The following is a 21038-nucleotide window of genomic DNA, read 5'->3' on the forward strand; positions in this document are numbered from 1 at the left end:
TCAAAAACCCTTTGGGTTACTCGAGCAACCACCGATTCCCATATGGAAATGGGAAGACATTGCTATGGACGTTATAATGAAACTACCCACTACTCAAAAAGGTAACGATAGCATTTGGGTGATTATTGAACGATTAACCAAGTCCGCTCACTTTATTCCAATTCGAGAAAAATACACCGTTGAGCAACTTGCCCAAATCTACGTTCGCGAAATTGTGTGTCGCCACGGTTTACCTTTGACTATCATCTCCGATCGCGATGTTCGATTCACGTCTCATTTTTGGCGATCACTTCAAGAAACCTTGGGAACTCGTCTTGATCTTAGCACCGCTTATCATCCTCAAACGGATGGACAATCCGAACGTACGATTCAAACACTTGAGGACATGCTTCGAGCGTGTGTACTCGATTTCAGTGGGAATTGGGATTCTCACATTCCTTACATTGAATTCTCTTAAAATAACAGCTTCAATTCTAGCATCGGTATGCCTTCTTTCGAAGCTCTCTACGATCGCAAATGTCGTTCCCCGATTAGTTGGAACGAAATCGGTGAAGCTCAAATTGCCGGACCCGAAATGGTCCAAGAAGCCACCGACCATATCGACCAAATCTGCAAGAACCTACTTGCCGCTAGAAGTCGACAAAAGAGTTACGCCGACAAACGGCGAAAACCGATCGAATTCAATGTCGACGATCTCGTCCTTCTCAATGTATCCCCTTGGAAAGGAGTTGTTCGTTTTGGAAAGAAAGGAAAACTAGCTCCCCGTTTCGTAGGCCCATTCAAGATTCTTAAGCGAGTCGGAAAAGTAGCCTGCCGACTCGAACTACCGGAAGAACTCACCGGTGTTCATCCGACCTTTCATGTTTCAAATCTCAAGAAGTGCTTAGCCGAAGGTAATCTCCATATAACTCTCGATGAAGTACATGTCAATGAATCAATGATCATGGTTGAACGACCCGTTGAAATCATGGACCGCAACGAAAAGAAAACCAAGCGACGTCGCATCAAGTTAGTTAAAGTTCTATGGGAATCACGGCATGGCGCGGAGTTTACATGGGAACGAGAAGACTCGATGAAGGAGAAATATCCACATTTGTTTACATTATCTTAATTTCGGGATGAAATTTCCTAAAGTAGGGGATACTGTGACATTTGTCAATTTCGGGTTATATTATACTTGTATTCTTAATGTAAACCCGACTCGTTTTGTATCCCGAACCTTTCGATATTATCAAAATGATGAATTTTATGTTATATATTTGTTTTATAGTTGTCGGATCTAAAAAAAACACCCTTTTCGGTTCTTAAAATGCCCCGAAAACGCTCAAAACGAACTCCAGGGACTAAAACTACCAAAATGTAGACTTGAAAGACCCATTTGTAGTTTGTGCTTTCTTGGGTCTATAACCAACCCATTTTCATGAAACACCCTTTATGAAAGACCCATTCAACTTACCCTATATATACACACCCATCTTCTTCATTTGTGCTTGCTCATTTCCTCATTTCTCTCTCAAATTCTTGAATTCTAAGGTTGTTCTTCATAGTTTGACTCTCAAGGTCAAACTAAGCTAATCTTTCATTTTAACTAACTTCTCAATACTTAAAGCTTGATGTTACAACATATATATAATATACACTCCTTGTTTACCTTCGGTCTTTCATTTCTCCGGTCTCGGCCGGTTGAAATGTCGGGCTAGTAAGGCAAGATTACATGGAGGACTTTGTAGTCCTTGTTTATATATTTAACAAATCTAACCATATAACTTGTTATATTTGCTTAACTTCTGCATATTTTATTTTATTGTTCATTTTTATCAAGTTCCATGGTATTGGGTATGTGGTGACTAGCCTCGGTTTCATCCCGAGTCGAGAACCGAACCAAAAACCGAACTTTCGTTTAAAAGCTTTATTGTTAACTTTTTGAATGTAAAACTTGAGTATTATTATTTATAAGTTATTTTACTAGTTACATGGTAATTGGGTATGTGGTAACCATCCTCGGTCTTATTCCGAGTCAAGGACCGAACCAAAAACTGAACTAAACCGAGTTCACTCACTTAAGACACACAAGTGTGTTTTTAGCCGCCAAAACTCATATTTTTCTTCAAGATTATATTTTAAATCAATTTTAGTTAATTTCTAAACATACTTGGCATGTCGGTAACCAACTTGATCTTATAACAAGTTCGGACCGATAAATTCGTATACTCGCTTAACGAACGTTAAGGTTCTTCACAATAGAACTACATACTTGGTTAAGTCTATTTTGATTTTATTGAGTTATTTCATAACATTTATTATTTTGGGAAGTTAACTTTGAGCTTGGTCAATTATCAAGTCTCGAACCGACAAACCCGAACACTCGTTTAAACCTCGTTTTGGTATTCTTATAACCAAGGGTTTTGCAATATTGCATTTTAACCCACATTATTACTTAACATAGGTTGAGTAAAAAAAGAAAAAAAAACTAATGAATAGAATACCGAGACCCGGTTTCAAGTAAACTTATTTTACAAAACTCGTTTCTTTAATTTCTCAAATATTTACATTTTAAATCCTAAACTTTATTTATTTACTTTATATGTCATGTATTTTATTTTAATATAGGTCTTGCTCGTTAAACCGATCTCTCCAATTATTCACGACACTATCTTTCAAGTTACTTGTTAATGTAAGTACTTTTTCATCCTCCGTTTTCCATCTTTCATTTTGGGGGTGACATTGCATATTTATTCAAATTCAAATGATTTATACTTTAGTCTTAAGCCACAACACTTATTGTATATGTTTACTTAAATAAATGCTCGATTTGGTGTTATATGCTTTACATGATTATGTGCAAATTCTTGAATGCTAAGGCGGGTAGCCTTTTGAATGCTAAGGCGGGTAGCCTCATCAAAGTATGATCATACGTTAATTCCGAGTATATATAGTATCCCCATATAGAAAGGTGTCGTAAATGTATTCTTATTGACGATTTCATTATTGTCGTCAATGTATTCTTATTGACGGTTTTTATTATCTAAACTGTTACTATTATTTATTGTTTTCATATACTAGTTGTGGATTTCATACTATATACTTATTGTCCAAAACTATGAAAATTGCTCACCAACCTTTGTGTTGACAAACTCTATTTTATGCAATGTTACAGGTTTGATGTTAGCTTGATTGGATTACTTGAAGAAACTTATCATCTTGGCTTTAGGATATTAGAAAATGAAAGAACAAGTTATTTGTTTATCTATCTATTTGGCATTTTGTATGAACAATTGTTGTGTTATTTATGATGATATGGATTTAAATGAGTTGTTTAAATATTGTCACTTTATAGTGTCGTTGTGCGATGAACAATTATGTAGCGCCTCAACGTTTCCGCCTTCATTAGTCGGGGTGTGACAGATTACTTCATATAAATCCTGATTAATTACTAGTTTTTACCCCACCCTCCAATTAGTACCTAACCGTTTCTATAACATTGAATCTAGCGATATCAAAATATGTAGTAAACATGTTTTCTGTTTTTTTTTAATAAGTAGTTGAGTGTTTATTAGTGTAGATTTTGAAGTTGACCTTTTTTTTTTGAACGACTAGATCATTTACGAACCACTGAAGTATTATCGTGCCACCAGTAATACCATGCGATCATATCCACCATCAAGCCACCAATAAAGCTGACCTATAGGACACGTAAGACACTTTAGTAGAGAAATTGTAAACTAGTTTATAAATTTAAATTTTATTTATTTAATCTATTTTTGAAAATGACATCTTACTATGACTAGACATAAAGGGGCAAAGCAATAAATTCTACCAATAGTGTTTTGACAAATGCACATTGGATGTGGTCTTAATGTTCCTCCAAGTTATCCGTGAAACTAAAAAATTAGCTTAGTAATAATTTATTTAATCTTTAATCACAATTTATATTCTTGTAAAACAATTTATACCCAATGTTATTTTGATTTGATGTTATAAAATCATTTATTACACAAAATTCACATCATACCAGTCATTATTAATCATGTTTATTACAAACTAACGGGCATAACATAAACTACTTTGCAATACATTACAATATATATTGTAACAAATTAACTTATATACGTTTTTTTATATCTAATTAATAATATTATGAATAAGTAACATTGTATATCATAAACAATAATATTAATTGTCATAATAATAGAATCGTAACAATAATATTTAATTGTTTTATTAACATAATGCAAATGTTGCATTTGAACAATATTTTTGTAACGAGCTCTTACTAATTGTAGTGTTTTAAACGAGGTTCTAGCATATAATACACAAAAATTAAAACAAATAAATTTTCAAGTTAAACTTGTGACATTCATGTCAAAAATACAAAAAATTATGCCATCTTCAAGCTGGCATGATTAACACAATTTTCGTATTCATATTGTGTCAGGATCAACCTGCCTAACCCACGAGCAAGGGCTAGGGCTGCCAATTTTAACCGCAACCTAAAACTTGACCCGAAAACTATTAACCTGAACTCGAAAGTACCCGTACTTATGAAACCCGAACCCGAATCTAACGAACCCGAGTACAACCCAAGCTAATATGAATCGAGTACCAATTACTTTTTATTGGGTTTCGGGTAAACACGAAACCCGTTTGACTAACTATTCTATTTAATTTTTATCTCACATGCCTTATACTCTTCAATGAATATCGCTGCCTACCCAATTCCTTTTTTAAATTTGCATATTCCATTCCGATTCCAACCTCACCTATCGATTATATTCCAACATTCATTAATCTGGAGATTACATGTGACTATTTATTCAATCGGTCGATTGGTTTTTTAGGCTCAGTTCATTAGTCGACAAGTTATTCATTCCATCAATCGAAGCGTTCTTCAGACTCTTTCGATTGGATTATATGGTTTGTTGTTTGCTTATATAAGTTAAAACTTGAAGATGATATATTTGCTTGTTTAGCATATTTATATTTTTTTAGTTCTTTAGGTCAAATACTCGAAAACCGATTAACCTGTACTCATAAAACCCGAACCCGAATAAACCGCAAAAGATTAGAGTCGGGTATGAGTACTCGAAAAAAAAAATTCTTGAACCCGTCCTAGAAAACCAGAATCCCAAAAATACAACCCAAATAACACACCAAGCAAGGGCTAATACTCAATATATAGATAAACATAAAACCCGACAAGGGGGCACAAACACATCGTCACATCTTATTATACAAAACCCACTCTCTTGTTATTTTAAAGCTCACTTTAATATTCTTTATACAAAACTGTAGATGATATCTTCAATAACATGAAAAAATGTGCAGCAATAAATTCACCTTTGGCGTCTTTAGACCACCAGAAAGTAATATTCCCACTGGGTTTCTGTGTCATTAATTCGTACATTTGCTCATTTCCGAAGAAGATTTCTGACACCGTTACTTCAGCCCACTAATCTCTTTAACCCAGATTCAACAACTAACCACAAACCCACTAATATTTTCGTGTTTCTTGGTCTGGGTTTGACCCAGATTCCCTTTAGTCTCAACAAGCACAAATCTTTACTTTATTCATGGGTTCTTGAACCAATTCCAAACATGGGTTATGTGTCGCTAAACAGACAATGTCTGTAACGCCGGCGGCGGATCATTCCGGGAATTCGGCTGCTGGGCACGGCGGAGATGTGGTGGCGCAGTTGGATAATAAGATGGAGAGGAGGAGGAAGAAGAAGAATACAAGGAGTTGGAGTGAGATGGGTGGGTCAGGGAGGAGTGAGGCGGCCAGTTTTAGGTTGGGGAATTGGCGGAGGTATGTTGAAGTGGAGCACGTGGCTGCCGGTTGGCCCGACTGGCTCAGTGCGGTTGCCGGTTGGGTGCCTCTAAAACCTGAATCTTTTCAGAAGTTAGAAAAGGTTAACTAATTAATAACTGATAATTGATTTGGATATTTTTGTCTTGGTTTTTGTTAGTATGATTATTATCTGATTTAGGGTTAGTGATGCCGAAAAGGCGAAGACCTTATTTGGATCTTTATAAATTGAAGAGTGAAAATTAGGTTTCACAGCTGCAAAAACAGGCTGTGATAATCACTTTTGGAACCATCTAAACCCCCCCCCCCCTAAATATTTTTCGGTTTTGAGGGCCACACCTCGAATTTACTCGTTAAATGGGGCCTGCATTGTTACTTGCACGACTGTGATGTTTGCCATTGCGTTTCGAAAATGATTTATGTGATATGGAACAATCACATTATTATTTTGTTAAGTTGTGCTTCTGTTGATTGAAGCTGTGATGATCAAATAATAAGCTATTTGTGTGTTTGGCAAGTTATGATTATTTAAGGATTTAAATATTAAATGGCACTTTGATTATTAGTTTTGTTGTATCTACTCCTAAACAATTTTTCTTATTTATTTATTTTCATATTTTTGTGACCGTGAGGACCAGTAATGGTAAAGTCGTTGGACCCCACCAAATACCCTGCTAACCAGAAATCCAGTTGAAGCTGGATTTAAACCTACATTTGTGCTTCTTAGGTGTTTGTTGGCTAACAACTATGTTATTGAATTTGCTTATATAGATTGGACAAGGTACATATAGTAGTGTTTTTCGTGCTCATGACCTAGAAGGCGGGGGGATAGTCGCCCTAAAGAAGGTGCGGTTTGACAATTTTGAACCAGAAAGTGTTCAGTTTATGGCTCGTGAAATTATGATTCTTCGTAGACTCAACCATCCAAATGTCATGAAACTTGATGGGATAATAACCTCAAAGTTATCATGTAGCATATACCTTGTCTTTGAGTACATGGACCATGATGTTTCAGGACTTTTATCATCCCCCGACATCAAATTCACCGAACCACAGGTTTGTAGCATGTAAAATTTTACATTTTTATTAAACATAAACACCCTCAATATTTTTTGCTGATGTGGCAAATGATGTCAGTTCCTTTGACCGTGTAGACTTTATTTTTTTGTCAAGGTTATTTTGAATTTAAAATTTAGAAAGTTGGGATTGTTATCCCGTTAAACAAAATGATGTGTCGGTACCTTTGACCATGTTGACTTTTTTTCTTCCTTTAAGGTTAAACTTTAAAGATGTTCTTGAATTGAAATTTTATAAAGTTAGGATTTTTATCCTGTGAAACGAAGTTGGTTTCTTTATTATGCATTAGCGCTTTATTATAAAATCTGATGTGTTTTTCAAATATTGAAACAGATTAAATGCTACATGAAGCAGTTATTGTCGGGACTTGAGCATTGCCATTCACGGGGAGTGATGCATCGGGACATCAAAGGGGCAAATCTTTTGGTGAATAACGAAGGCTTTATGAAAATAGGTGATTTTGGGTTGGCAAATTTTTGTAATGTGGATCGTGACAGAAGGCCTTTGACCAGTAAAGTTGTTACTTTATGGTACCGACCGCCTGAACTTTTACTGGGGTTCATGGATTATGAAGCTTCAGTGGATCTTTGGAGTATTGGGTGTGTGTTTGCAGAGCTTCTTCTTGGTGTACCTCTTCTTCAGGGTAGAACTGAGGTAAAGTGAGTTTGACTTTTGGAGGTCAAAGGGATAGCTTTTGAAATTGCAAATTTGCGAACAAGGTGTGATCTTTGAAAGGGAATATTTAGTAATCTTGTTCATGTATGGAATCAGTATGAAAGTATTAAAATAGTGTTTTCAAAGTTTAAGGAGTGCAAATGGATTTGAGTCACATGTTTAATTTTATAATCATTATCACTGTGTGGAAACTGGGCTTCAGAAATTAAAAGATTGGTATAGTTACGGCACTTCAGGTTTATAAGTACTATGCTTGACTTTTAAAAGGCAAACACAAAGCAAATTTTTTGATTTTCATAAGTGTGAATAGTGAATATATGCATTAAATTAGACAATATGAACTACCTTAGGAGATTGCGTTTAAATATTTAAGGAATCCTTATCAAATTATAGTTTGAATGATGCCATGATTGACTTTTGAAAGTCAAACCGGTTGCTTTTCAACTTCCTAATTGATGGGTATCTCATAATTCCAAAAAATCATCTTAATCAGTAAAATCCCTTAATACTGGCACAGTATTGGGTTTTTTTTAAACAATGGAATTGTATCAATTCTAACTTCCAAGTTCTAAGAGTAGTATCTTTGACTTTCAAAAGTCAAAGATAGATTTCTTTTTAGAATGTTGTTGAGTTATTCTTTTTATCTTAACTTCAGGTGGAACAATTGCATAAAATCTTAAAGCTTTGTGGATCCCCGAGTGACGATTATTGGAATAGGTCAAAACTTCCTCATGCTATGTTGTTTAAACCACAACGCCCCTATGAAAGTTGCCTACGGGAAACTTTTAAAGATTTACCTGATAACACGGTGGAACTCATAGAAACTTTGTTGTCCATTGAACCATACAAGCGTGGGACCGCCTCTTCCGCTCTTGCATCTGAGGTTACATTCAGACATTTCATCAACTATTGTAATTTGCATATGAAAATCGAACAATTTGATTATATAAATTGGCAGCTTAGACTTTAATATTTTATTACAGTATTTCACGACAAAGCCGTATGCGTGTGAGCCATCAAGCTTACCAAAATACCCTCCTAGCAAAGAGATTGATGCCAAGAATCGTGAAGACTCAAGAAGGTAAACCATTTTTACGCATATACATAAGAGTGGTATCAAGTTTGGAAGTGATTATTGTGACTTGAATTCACAATAATAAGTTTTTTACTTTAGATAAACTGATTTTGATTATCTGGTTAAATATATGACGAGTTTCGGATGGTTAGTTTTATACGAGGTGCAAAAAAGAAAAATGATTGTGTAAGGGTGAAGTAAATTTAGTAGCTTTTGGCTTGTAACTTATGAGAATGCTACATGTGTTTTCAGGAAGAATCACGTTGGAAGAACACGAGGGCCTGAAGTGTCACGAAGATTGAGTAGAAAACCGAGTGCCACAAGTAAATTGGTGCCCGAGGAGGTCTCTCTCTCTCTCTCTATATATATATATGGGTGTGTTTGGGATTTGCTTATTTTATGTAACTTATGACTTATTAACTTTTGAAAAAGTTAAAAGGTGTTTGGGAATGTGGGTTATTGTGAGGGGATAAGTTAATAAGTTACAATATTGTAACTTATTAACTTATGGGAAAAGCTATAAGGAGGTCAAATAAGGAATCCCAAACACCCCCGTACACACACACGTATACTTATTGTTGAATGGCTATTTTTTTTTACAGAATTTGTCAGACAAAACTGAAGTTAGGCTCAAAATCAACGGAAGTAGTTTAAACAAACAAAAAGACAATGACATAATCTTAGCTTTTGACCTACGTAAGCCGTTTGAAAGCACAATAGGCACCGAGTCTCAAGGAGACATTACATTTTCAGGCCCGTTGCAAGTTCCAGGCTCAAGTGGTTTTGCATGGGCAAAACGGCGGTTTGATGATTCTTCATCCCTAAGGTCATTCGGGAGATCGAGTTCCAAAAGTCTTGTATCCGAGCCTGAAGTTACATTACATCCAAGGGAAACAAAACATATTGACAAGATTGATCGAACCAGTTCTAGAGGTCGGGATTCCAAAGTTACATTTGATGGAGGGCCCCACGATTACCCCTCTAGAGATCTGTCTATGGCGTTTTTCAAGAAAATAGATTCCGTAAGTTTGTTTTTGTTTAAATGAAAAGCTAGAGGTGGTAGTTCCAACCCGTTTGACTTATGAACAGGTCAAATGGCTAACATAAGAAAATTAGTTCAAAAGGAAACAGGTGAAATGGGTTGAACTGGTTGAGAATTGCTAAACGTGTACTTTTAATGCATAAAACCTTTAAACTGTTTTTAAATAAAAAGTTGTTTTATTATTGGAATAATATCATTTTTGTAATAAGATTTGACAAACTAGTTATTTTAAAACATCAAAGAACTTTAGACAAAAGTGTATCATGTCAACTCAACCGGACTCCTAATTTCATATTTTACAAACCAATTACTTATAATGCATAACCTCGTACTTCATTTATTTAACATGTTAGATTATTATACTCCAATAATATAATTTTTATAAAGATCATATTTAAGACAAACTATTTCGAAAAATATATAAAATTTGAACAAAAAGATTCGTGTCAACTCAACCTAACCCAATATTTATCATCATAATATAACTTTTGCAATCGTATTTGACCTCTAATTATTTATATAAGACAGAATTGCTGATATTGTCCTTTATGTTTGCTCTTAATTTCACTGCTGTCCTTTATTTTCAAAATTGATGTGTTTGTCCTTTGGCCCTAACCGAGCTAGTTTTTCTCGTTAAGTCTGGTCATGTGCATGACACATGAGGACAAATTGGTCATTTTACCTATCTAATTTATAATTTTTAATAAATAAACAAAACAAATTAAAAAACTTCATGCTCAATCACCTTCCTTTTACAGGAAAAATATATATATTCAAGACAAAAAGTATTTGGTCAATGCAACCCAACTCCTAATCATATTTGTCACAATAATATAATATATGTCGTCATATCTAACAAACTAATTATTAAAAAAAAGTGGGATAAAAAGTGTTTCGGGTCAACCAAACCAACTTGTACCAGAAACTACTTTTTGACCCGTTATCCACCCTGCTCATTTTACCACCTCTACCAAAATCCGTGAAGGGTTTTGTTTCTTGGTGCAAGTTTTCAACTTTTGGACTTTTTGACACAGATTTATCAGAATCAAGAAGACAAGATTGAGTTTTCGGGTCCTTTGTTAACTCAGCCCCACCAAATCACTGAACTTCTAGAGAAGAACGACCGGCATATCCGCCAAGCAGCCCGAAGATCATTGCTGCAAAAAGGTAGAAACCAAAACTTTTTATGAAATATCAACAATAAACATTTAGCTCATCACAGCCATGATTTTTGCAGGTAGGAAGAACGGCTGGTGAACCGACATGTTTCTTGAATCTGGTCATGGAATCTTGAAAAACTTGATCCATAGCCAATATGGGAATCATTATGACAGTTTAACAGACCAGAATCGTGGGCCCGTTCGAATTACACGCATTTGATGGTCCTAAATTTTTTTAACCTCCATTGATTTGTTAAGAGTAATTTTAGACTAATATCTTCTTTCCTGTAAAAGGAAGGTGATTGAATATGAATGTATAGTTGCAAAAAATTTGCATTGATCTCTTTATGGTTTTGAATATTTACAACACTCTATTTTTTTGAGTTACAACTAAAATGACATGTCCAACACCAAAATTTGTTCTTTTTGTTGATGAAAGAACAAGTTGCTGAAGACAAAAGTGGCCTGGCTGCTAATAATCTGTGCGTGCCGTGTTGCTAAAATTCGTAGGCGAGGATTACAAACAACCCTCGCCACAGTATGGCAGAAAACAGTGCAATACACCAAGTTTTCCTATGGATTTGAATTTTGTCTGGCGTCAAGGTTTTCGGTCGGGTCAAATAAATCAAATGCAATGTCACTATTACTCCTCAACATTCAATAAAACATAAGGTCATTATAACTGTATACATATTTACATAAACAGATTGCACACAATTCTAATCAAACATATCTGTAAATAATTCTAATGAAATTGAAACAAAAACTGACATTGTTTTTTTACTACTCATATCGGATTTGATTATCTGAAAATCAAAATTATAGAAAGATGGATCGATGACGCGAGAAGGAATTGTCGATGAGTAAAATCACTAGTAAAGCAAACGCAAGTCATGAGGTACTAAAGGAGTGAGGTCGTGGTGATTAGCAAATAAGCAAAACAAGGGTTGAAGAATCGAAAGTTTGATCGATTTTTTTTAGTATTAATTGGGTTAGTCTTATTGGCCCATTCTATAAATATTTTTTGTCTTTCATATTAATCTATATATATGGGTTATTGTCTTATTGTTGCATGCTTTCTTTTTATTTTGTAATTTTTATAGTTTTTAAAGCATTTTGTATTTTATAAAAAAGTCAATTACAAAAAGTAATTTTATTTAAATTTTTCATAATCAATGGGTTCGAATATATTTTTTTTAAATTGATAATGGGCTTGCTCGTGAAAAAAAAAAATGGATTCGCTCGTTATGATATTATAGGCTATATATAAAACTGAAAAAAGGCCGGGTTCTGGTAAACCCAGTCTCTTATATATGGCTCCGCCACTGCAACGTACCATGCCCGAAATTAAAAACTTTGGTGTTTGGAGATTTATAACATGCAAGGGTAAGGGGGCACTCCCGGGTTGGGCTAATGTCGATCGGGTTACGCCCCTATCAAATCTCTAAAACAATTCTCCATACCATTTGGGCAAGAACCTGAAGGGAGAGAGAGAAAGTGAGGGATCATATAATGATTTTTGTGTTGTGATTGGTTCAAATTTGATATCTTACGTTAAATAATAAATAAATTATTCTTCACAATCACCATACACCTCTGTTAAATCTCTATAAGCTTCTTAACAATGATTTGACAATATCTCATTGGTCAATTTATTCCCCATACTTATAAAAATCTAACACACTAATCTCACTTACCGGTATCTAGAAAGGTAACAACAGCACAACACTTTTACTTTTGAAAGTGTAGGTTGTTGCTCCAAGGAGTCAAAATTAGGTCTTGCATAATTATAAGCAAATCCAAGATTGAATATTATAAGAATTAGAATTCATGATTGAAAATTGGCTTGGCCGTTGGATAAGGTGACAGTTTCCATGGCTCAACCCTAAATCTATATCAAAATCAGCCCTCTTACCTCCTCATCCTTGTTAATTTTCTTCCGACTGATTCACTATTATGTTGCCCATTTAATTCATTGTGTTCGTCAGAGGTAAATTGGAGGCATAATTTTTGATTAGCTTGCTTAATGTGTACATTGTGTTTATGATTGTAGGTATGGGGTGATCGTTGTCTTTCGTTACTCTTTATTATTATTTTTTTTCATTTTTATTGGAGTTTCTTTTGTATGTGTTGATTTCCTCTCTGTTTTAATTTTGATTGAATTCCGATTGTTTTACTTTTGATTTTCCTCATGCATTATAGATAATCGATTCTTCTTAAAATCCGTATGAACTGAAGTTGAGAACAGTGTCTCTGCACTCATTTGACCTTCACGAGTTACTTCTGATTAACAAGTTTGAAATTTGTTTAATTTATTGGATTGTAGTGTTTGTTACCGTGCTAACAGGCGAATAATTACTTGAGATCTACAGGTTCAAAATCTATTTGGTCGTTTGGATTTAAATGTGCTAATGGGCAATTTATTAATGTTTTTGTCATGTTGGTTTGTTCAATTTAATGAACTTTGCTAACTGAGATCTATTTCTAGGGAAATTTATTGATGGTTTTTATTGCTAATTGAGCTTTTTTAGATATCATAATGCATGTGTGTTTCAGTTCTATTATTTGGAGCCCTAGATTGTAATCTTTTTTACTGTCTCCATTTTAACTCAATGACTGGTTGTGTGTTTCTTCTTTGAAGGTGCGGCTGCTAAACATGCCTGTACTTTCCAAAGGTAATTTCTGTTATCTTTCGACTTTCGTATTAGATTTTGACTCCTTGTCTGCTATACGAATTGTATGCTTAATATGCCTCATTGTTGGCGATCAACTGGTCATTCATGATGTGTTAGTACCATTTCATTTTACATTTTTTATGCATGTCTGTTATACAAATCTAATTTGTAAGTTGCGTAATTGTTGGCGTTCAATTGATAGCTATCTTCTTGAGTCCTTTGACTTTAGCTTATGGCGCTGATATTCTTCTTTCCACCCAATTTATTGTGCATATTATCTAGAACTCTGCCACATACCAAATTCAGTGGGCATGACATCAAGAAATAGAACAAGTAAACATATATAAGATGGCATAAGCTTTATTTTGGCCGGATAAAAGAGTAATTAGTACTACACTGCTTAAGGAAACTGGGCCATCATTTCTAAGCCCATTCATTTTTGTATGCATAATGAGTTGCTTATTGGTACCAACTTAATTTGAGTATTTCTTTGATTTATTTGATATTTTAGTAGGTAGTTATTAATGGCTTTTATGATGTTCAGTTAAGTTTTCTTGCTTAATGACTTTCTATCAATTATAATCCGTGCAAAATGAGTTGCTTATTGGCGTGGCTTGATGGTCTAACTTTACTATGAATTTTGAAATGTTTGATTGCTGTTTGTGTATGCATAATGCTAGATTTATGTATGTGGTACTTTGGTTTCTTTTTTATTGCAGAGCCTATTAAAAGAATTTTAAAACATAACCATGGAAGCATTCTGAACAAATTACCGGGAAGCAGCTTAAACGCATGCATGACAACTTCTGGGATATTGTTGCATCTTATGGTGGTTGAAAAGGTAGGTCCCATGGTTATCTCTAATCCTTTTTCAAGGTTAGTGAAAAAAAAATACTTCATTAACTAAGAGCTTTAAAATGATTAAAATATTGAATATGGCATTTACTTAATTTTTAATTATTCTGATTTCTAAATAACATTTTTTAAATCAGAAATTTGGGATGCACTTCACGCAGCTGCAGAGGCAAAATATGAGTTACCCAAGTATGTGTTAAGTGCACCCACAAATCTGGATGGCGGACCAAAAGCTATGAACCTCAGTTTTGATCCTCTCATCTTTTCTTCGAGCAAATTAATGTTTACTTTATCGTGTTTTGTATTAAGTCAATTGTTTATAGGAATGCGCAAGGTTGTCCTTCTCATACTCTCTACTGCTCCAATTGGTGGTGTTATAAAGGAGAAACTAGGTGTTGGTTTAAGTCAAAAGTGCAGCCCCTTCTGGATGGGCTGATGGCATGCAAATCAATAAGCAATATTGAAGTTTCGGCTCTAGAATGTTGGATGGAAGGGCAACCACGCATCTATGTCGGTTGCTATTGTGGTAAACTATGGTATCTTCCTTTTCTTTTATTTTACTTGGTTGTTTAAAGAAAAACTGTATTAATCATAACATGGAGATAAATAGTTTACCATGAATGTGTGTATGTATTTTGGTTTTAAAAACTTATCATACAAGGTCCTGAATTTTTTTTTTTCGTGGACAGAATTTGATTGCCTGTCATATTGATATTGTTTTGTACGTGAATGTGTAAACGCATGTCTTTGAACGTTTTGCCCAAGGATGTTTGATTACCCTTTTGTCAGCCACTAATTAGTGTGTAATTCCTATGTTAAGTATTGTTACAAGAAGAATATGTAATATTTTTACTATATATGGTTTACAATGACAATTAACTACAAAACTTTTTCCGACGATAACAGTTGACTACAACATTGTCACCTATATCCGGATTGCATATAATGCTACAAACCCACGCCTCATCTTCTACAACAATTAACTACAAAACTTGGTCATTTTGATATGTATCTATTACCTAAAATGTAGGCCAAACGAAAAAAATTTACCCTTGACCCCGTCGCATCGCGGTTGAAAAGTAATGTAGGCCAACCAGTAGTTAAACTGTAATGTAATGTAGGCCAACCAGTAGTTAAACGAGTGTGTTAATTTCGTGTCATATACTAATGTAAAATATATTTATGCGTATTTACATGAATCTCTTAATCTGAAACATAGTTGACAAATGTCTAAAATTGGTGTATCAAAAAATGTGGGCGCTCTTTTGTTCCAACACATAAATATATACATAGGCATGAAGTAATACACTTCTATTTGTAATTCCTGTGAATCCGTATCTCTCAAAATGTATTGTACTACAACCAAAACCGTTGCATATGTTATTGACTTAATGTTAGTGTCACATTACTGCGTTTATATTCCCGTCCACCGGACGGATAAACTGCTAGTTAGATTAATAACACCATTATGTGATATATTCAATTTTGTAAATTGAAGGACCTATTTTTACGAATAACTTGTTTATGGAGACATAAAAACACGGGTGTTATACACTGTTATTGCCATCCCTAGATCATCCCCTAAAGTTGTTATAACCGAATCTAAATCTTTCTCTTGTATTTGAAAATGATATTATTGTTTTGCTATCTTTAACTAAACCTTAATTTGTCAACTATAAATCAGCATTATGGAGAGAATATTCATCTGCATTTAAGAAACCACATGCTAAAGCATAACCTAGGCATATCCTTGCCATGGGAAATTCCTAAACGAACCCCCGTGATGATCTTAAGCGAAAACAGATTGGGGTCACAATCTGGTCATCAAACAAAGGAAAAAACAATTTGGGTTCTTCTAAATCTTATATTGATTACTATAAGTGGAAAATAAAATAAAAAAAAATCATGAAAACATTTGTACCGCACACCTCCGCTGGTACAAGTTTAGTTCTCAAACCCCTTACATGCCAATACATACTTGATTGGTATCATATTTGCAAATTTAAACCTTTGAACGTCGATGAAGTCAAATGCCAGTGGATCACTCTAAGCGTTTAGTTGACAAATGTAAATGCTAATGTAGAGTGAAAGAAAAGACATAAATGATTGAAACATTCTCACGTTACTTTGGGACTTTTCACTTATTTTTGTGAAAACAAATAGAACTAGCTGATCATCCATTTCAAGTATCATCCGTGCATCCATTGGTGGATAGTAAATTAAATCATCTGTATAATTAACTCTACAATTAACTTTAAAAGATAGATACAGTTATCCAAATTATGAGAGAGGTCAAGAAGCGGCGCAACACGGGGGATAGGGGTGATGTCCGGCGGAACAAAGAAACATCTTTTTTGTTTCCAACATCCCAGATGGGGTGTCTAAGTCGGATTTGTGAAGTGTTTTCACAGAGAGAGGAAACATGTCGGATGCTTACGTGGCTAAGAAGAAGGATCTTGGTGGTTATGCTTTCGGTTTCATCAGATTTAAAGGAGTGTCTAATGCGGAGACATTTGCGAAGAGTTGAAGGGAACGAAGCTCTTCGGGGCTGTATTGTCTATATCTGTCGCTCTCTATGATAGGCGAGGAATGCTTGTCGATGACAGAAGGAGGCCTCCTACGTCACGGGGAGCACCGGTAAGGGAGGGTGGGAATGGAGTGGGGAGTAACTCTTTTAAGCAAGTGGGTGTGTCGTATAAGGCAGTTGTGGAGAAAGGGGGGTTAAGCTCGGTGGTCTTGCCTAAAAAGGAAATCTCGTTGGAGTGCCCAGGTTTGAGCTATCCTTCCCAAATTGTTGGGAGAGCTGTTATTGGGGTGGCAAAGAGCATTCAAGCTCTGTGTCAAGTTAGATTGATGCTAAACGAGGCTGGGTTTACAGACACGGCTCTATCATATGTGGGCGGTTTGAAGGCCATGTTTGTTTTCAAAGACCGATCTCATGCGATTTCGTTTCTGAAAGATAAAAGTATTATTTGGGAGAGATTCCTTTCCGAGGCTTTCGTTTGGAATGGTCAAGACATCTTGTTTGATCGTATTGCAGGCTTAAGGTGACAGGTTTGCCATTGATGTTGTGGGATAACACGACCTATGACAAAATCGGAGAAATGTTTGGTTTGTCGGTCTGTCCGTCAAATTTCTTGTGGCAAAGTTCAGATAACTCCTCTGGAGTTTGTTTTGTCCTTACATCTTCCGGTGGCAGGATTGAGGAAGAAATAGTTGTTAAGTGGAATGGAAAAGATTACCTGGTGTGGGTCGGGGAGGAAATGAAGTCTTGGGTGCCTAGCTTTGTTGGGGAAACGGAAACTCAGAGCTCGGGTAATTCGTCGGGGGGTGAGTCTAACACGAACAATATGGAAGCGGAGATAGAAGAGGGGGAATTTATGCCGCCTTCGCCGGTTGGTGTCGGCGGTGGTGAGATGCCGGAGACGGCGCATGTAGACGAGGCGCCTATGGGAGATGACAGGTCGGATGTTAGGGTGGCGGGCGTGCATGAGGTGCAGCCATCATTATGAATGGGGAACATGGGTGCAATAAATGTAGATGGTCAAAACAATTTTTTTTCGAATGATGTGGGTCCAGAGGAGAATTGTAGTCTTTTTGGTTGTGGGTCTGAATTAGGAGCTGGGCCTACCCCTGCTTCTAGGAAAAGAGCTAGAAAATGGAGAAGCCCATCAATTGATAGCCCATCAGATGTGCATTCAAGAGAGGACGGGGGTATCTCTGTTTTACCATTCCCAAACCTAGATAACGTGAATGATGAGATGGAGGTTGGTGATAAAATCGGTGAGCAGGTGGTTAATGGCATGGCGGATTCAAGGATCGTGTCCTCGCCGACTGTCGATCAGATAAACGCTGGTAAACCCGTCAACGGTGTAGAGCCGATTGATGACCTGGATGTGGAAGTGTCTGCCACGGTCCGTACCGGGGCAGAAATTGGGGCAGGCTTGGAAGAGTTTGGTGATTTGGTCAGAACGGTTATCATTGGTGAGGGCGGTTTTTCTGTTTCCTCATGAATTATTTATCCATTAATATTAGGGGGGTGGGCAAAGTCGGCAAAGCCGACTGGATTCGTGGTTTAAAAACATGCGACGACGTTCATTTTGTGGCCATTCAGGAAACAAAAACGAGTTGTATCTCATCTTTCTTGGTTAATAGGTTTTGGGGGAGATTCGCTTGTGAGTTTGACTCGGTGGATGCGATTGGCAGGTTGGGTGGGGTGCTTAGCATTTGGGATCCATCCATTTTTTGCAGAACGGGTTTCGTAAAACATCACAGGTTTATGGCGACGAGCGGGCTGATTCGACCGTTGGGTTTCCTCATTAATATTTTTAACATCTACGCGCCAAATGACCCGACGGAGAGGAGGATGCTTTGGCAAGATCTGTTGATAGTGAGGGCATCGGTTACCGGCTTGTGCGTATTTCTTGGGGACTTTAATGAAGTCCGTTGCCCCGAAGATAGGCTGAACTCAGAGTTTATTGCTTCGAATGCGGCCGCGTTTAATGAATTTATTGAAAACGCGGGATTGGAAGAATATGTAATGGGAGGTGGTGTGTTCACGTATATATCTGACAAAGGTGATAAGTTTAGTAAACTTGATTGGGCGTTGATGTGCAAGGAGTTTATGAGTGCATGGCCTCTCGCCTCGTTTACCCTTTTGTCTAAAGAGTACTCGGATCACAGACCATTGCTTCTGTCTTCTGTCGGTACTGATTTTGGGCATATCCCTTTTCGCTTTTTCAATTCATGGCTAGATTTGTCGGGTTTCGAGGAGTTCGTGAATTTTCAGTTCTTTCGGTTCAAGTTTTCTGGCGCGGGGGACCTGGCAGTAATGACTAAGTTAAGGTGGTTGAAGTCTAGAATCAAACTTTGGTTAGCAGCCGATCGAAAACGAAAAGAGGGGATTTATTTGGAGAAAAAGAACGTGATTAAACAAATCAAATCAATCGGGGAAGGCAGACTTTTAACCGAGGAAGAGTTGTTCCGTAGGTCAGAGTGCATGACCTTTGTGAAGGACTTCGATATTTTAAAATATCGAGATCTAAAACAGAAGTCGCGAATTCGGTGGGCGTTAGAAGGGGACGAAAACACTAACTACTTCCATGGCGTTATTAATGCAAATCTGAAGAGTAATCGCTTACACGGGCTGTTGGTGGATGGGGAGTGGATATCGAATCCAATCATTTTGAAAGATATCATCTTTGATTTTTTTGCTCAGAAATTTCAGGAGCCGGTCTCGGTTAGACCTTCGCTGGTCTTATTTAACTTGAACAGGTTAGAAGATAGGGAGGCTGATTCGTTAGTGCAACCGTTTTCACTTTTGGAAATCAAAGAAGTCGTGTGGGAGTGTCAAAGTGACCGGGCACCGGGCCCGGACGGGTATAATTTTAAATTCTTAAAAAGGTTTTGGAACAACTTGCAGGGGGATTTCGTTAAAGTGTTTAATGAATTTTTTGACGCTCAGTCTTTTAGTTTTGGTTGTTTAGCGTCTTTCAATGCGTTAATTCCCAAAGTGAAGAACCCGGTTTCGTTGGGAGATTTTCGTCCGATAAGTTTGGTGGGATGCTTAAATAAAGTGGTTTCTAAAGTGCTTGTTGGTCGATTAAAGAAGGTTATTGGGAGCCTTATTTCAGAGGAGCCGTCAGCCTTCCTCGCTAACCGTAGCATTTTGGATGGTCCGTTAATCCTTAATGAACTTTTGGCTTGGTTGAATCGGTCAAAGAAGAAGGGATTGATTTTCAAGGTGGATATAGAGAAGGCTTTTGACTCTCTGAATTGGAACTTCTTAGATTCGGTTTTAGATCAAATGGGTTTTCCGTCAAGATGGCGTAAATGGGTATCAGCTATCTTGTCGGCGAGTTGGGCTTCGGTTTTGGTTAACGGGTCCCCGACTCAGGAGTTTCAGTGTTCCTAGGGCCTCAAGCATGGAGATCCATTGTCCCCGTTCCTGTTCGTTATCGCGATGGAGGCGCTTACGGGGGATGATGAAACGGGCGGAAGAGAGGGGACTATATTATGGGCTGAAGTGCGGTCCATCGGGACCGGTTCTTTCCCACTTTCTGTACGCTGATGACGTGGTGTTTGTTGGGAAATGGGACAAGGAGAACGCTTTAAACCTGTGTAGAATACTAAGGTGTTTTTATGTAACACCCCGTAACCGCAGCGGAAACGTAAACGGGATGCAACAGACACCTCTAATATCAACCACATTGTTTATAAAGAAAGCTGAATACATTAAAATACTTCAATTTACATTATCTCATATTTCATTACCGTCTAGGCGATACACACATCATACAATACGATACATAATTCTATTTAATATAATGTATCATAACATCCCACACGCAAATCTTACACACATCAAGCACTTAGAACGTAAGCAATCACTTCATCTTAATCGTACCTGAAAAGCATGTGAGAAAACGGGTCAACTACGAATAGTTGGTGAGTTTCACAATTTGAGTAAACCATGATAAATCAATATCATAATATAATATTATCGATGTAATTATGCTGAGCCCACAAGTGAAACCTCTGACTATCCACATACAACCCCGTGGCATACTCCGCCCACGAACCTGCCCCAAACCGCTATGTCTAACATTACATAGCAAAATAAATAACAAAATAGACATGTGCAACTGGCTGGGAAACATCAGCAAATCCATGC

At 36.5% G+C, this 21038-nt stretch overlaps 1 protein-coding gene across 1 annotated transcript; it reads left to right on the forward strand.

The window, feature by feature from the left end:
- Positions 1 to 5621: 5621 nt before the first annotated feature.
- On the forward strand, positions 5622 to 11142 carry LOC143628265 (protein IMPAIRED IN BABA-INDUCED STERILITY 1-like). The gene is made up of 9 exons (XM_077097901.1): positions 5622 to 5909; positions 6578 to 6862; positions 7217 to 7537; positions 8214 to 8441; positions 8542 to 8639; positions 8886 to 8976; positions 9236 to 9655; positions 10710 to 10842; positions 10913 to 11142. The coding sequence occupies exons 1-9, from the start codon at positions 5622 to 5624 to the stop codon at positions 10930 to 10932; spliced, it is 1884 nt and encodes a 627-aa protein (XP_076954016.1). The 3' UTR covers positions 10933 to 11142.
- Positions 11143 to 21038: the final 9896 nt, after the last annotated feature.

The sequence above is a fragment of the Bidens hawaiensis genome, unplaced genomic scaffold, assembly GCF_021521415.1.
Source record: "Bidens hawaiensis isolate Kalapana, Puna unplaced genomic scaffold, B.hawaiensis_p1.1 tig00004864_1, whole genome shotgun sequence".
Lineage (NCBI taxonomy): Eukaryota > Viridiplantae > Streptophyta > Magnoliopsida > Asterales > Asteraceae > Bidens > Bidens hawaiensis.

Bases quoted from the DNA above. Each gene is read 5' to 3' on its own strand.
- LOC143628265 (XM_077097901.1), top strand. From the start codon at position 5,622: ATGTCTGTAACGCCGGCGGCGGATCATTCCGGGAATTCGGCTGCTGGG. The intron at 8,442-8,541 runs GTTACATTCAGA...ATTTTATTACAG, and splicing joins CTTCCGCTCTTGCATCTGAG to TATTTCACGACAAAGCCGTA. The intron at 8,640-8,885 runs GTAAACCATTTT...ATGTGTTTTCAG, and splicing joins AATCGTGAAGACTCAAGAAG to GAAGAATCACGTTGGAAGAA.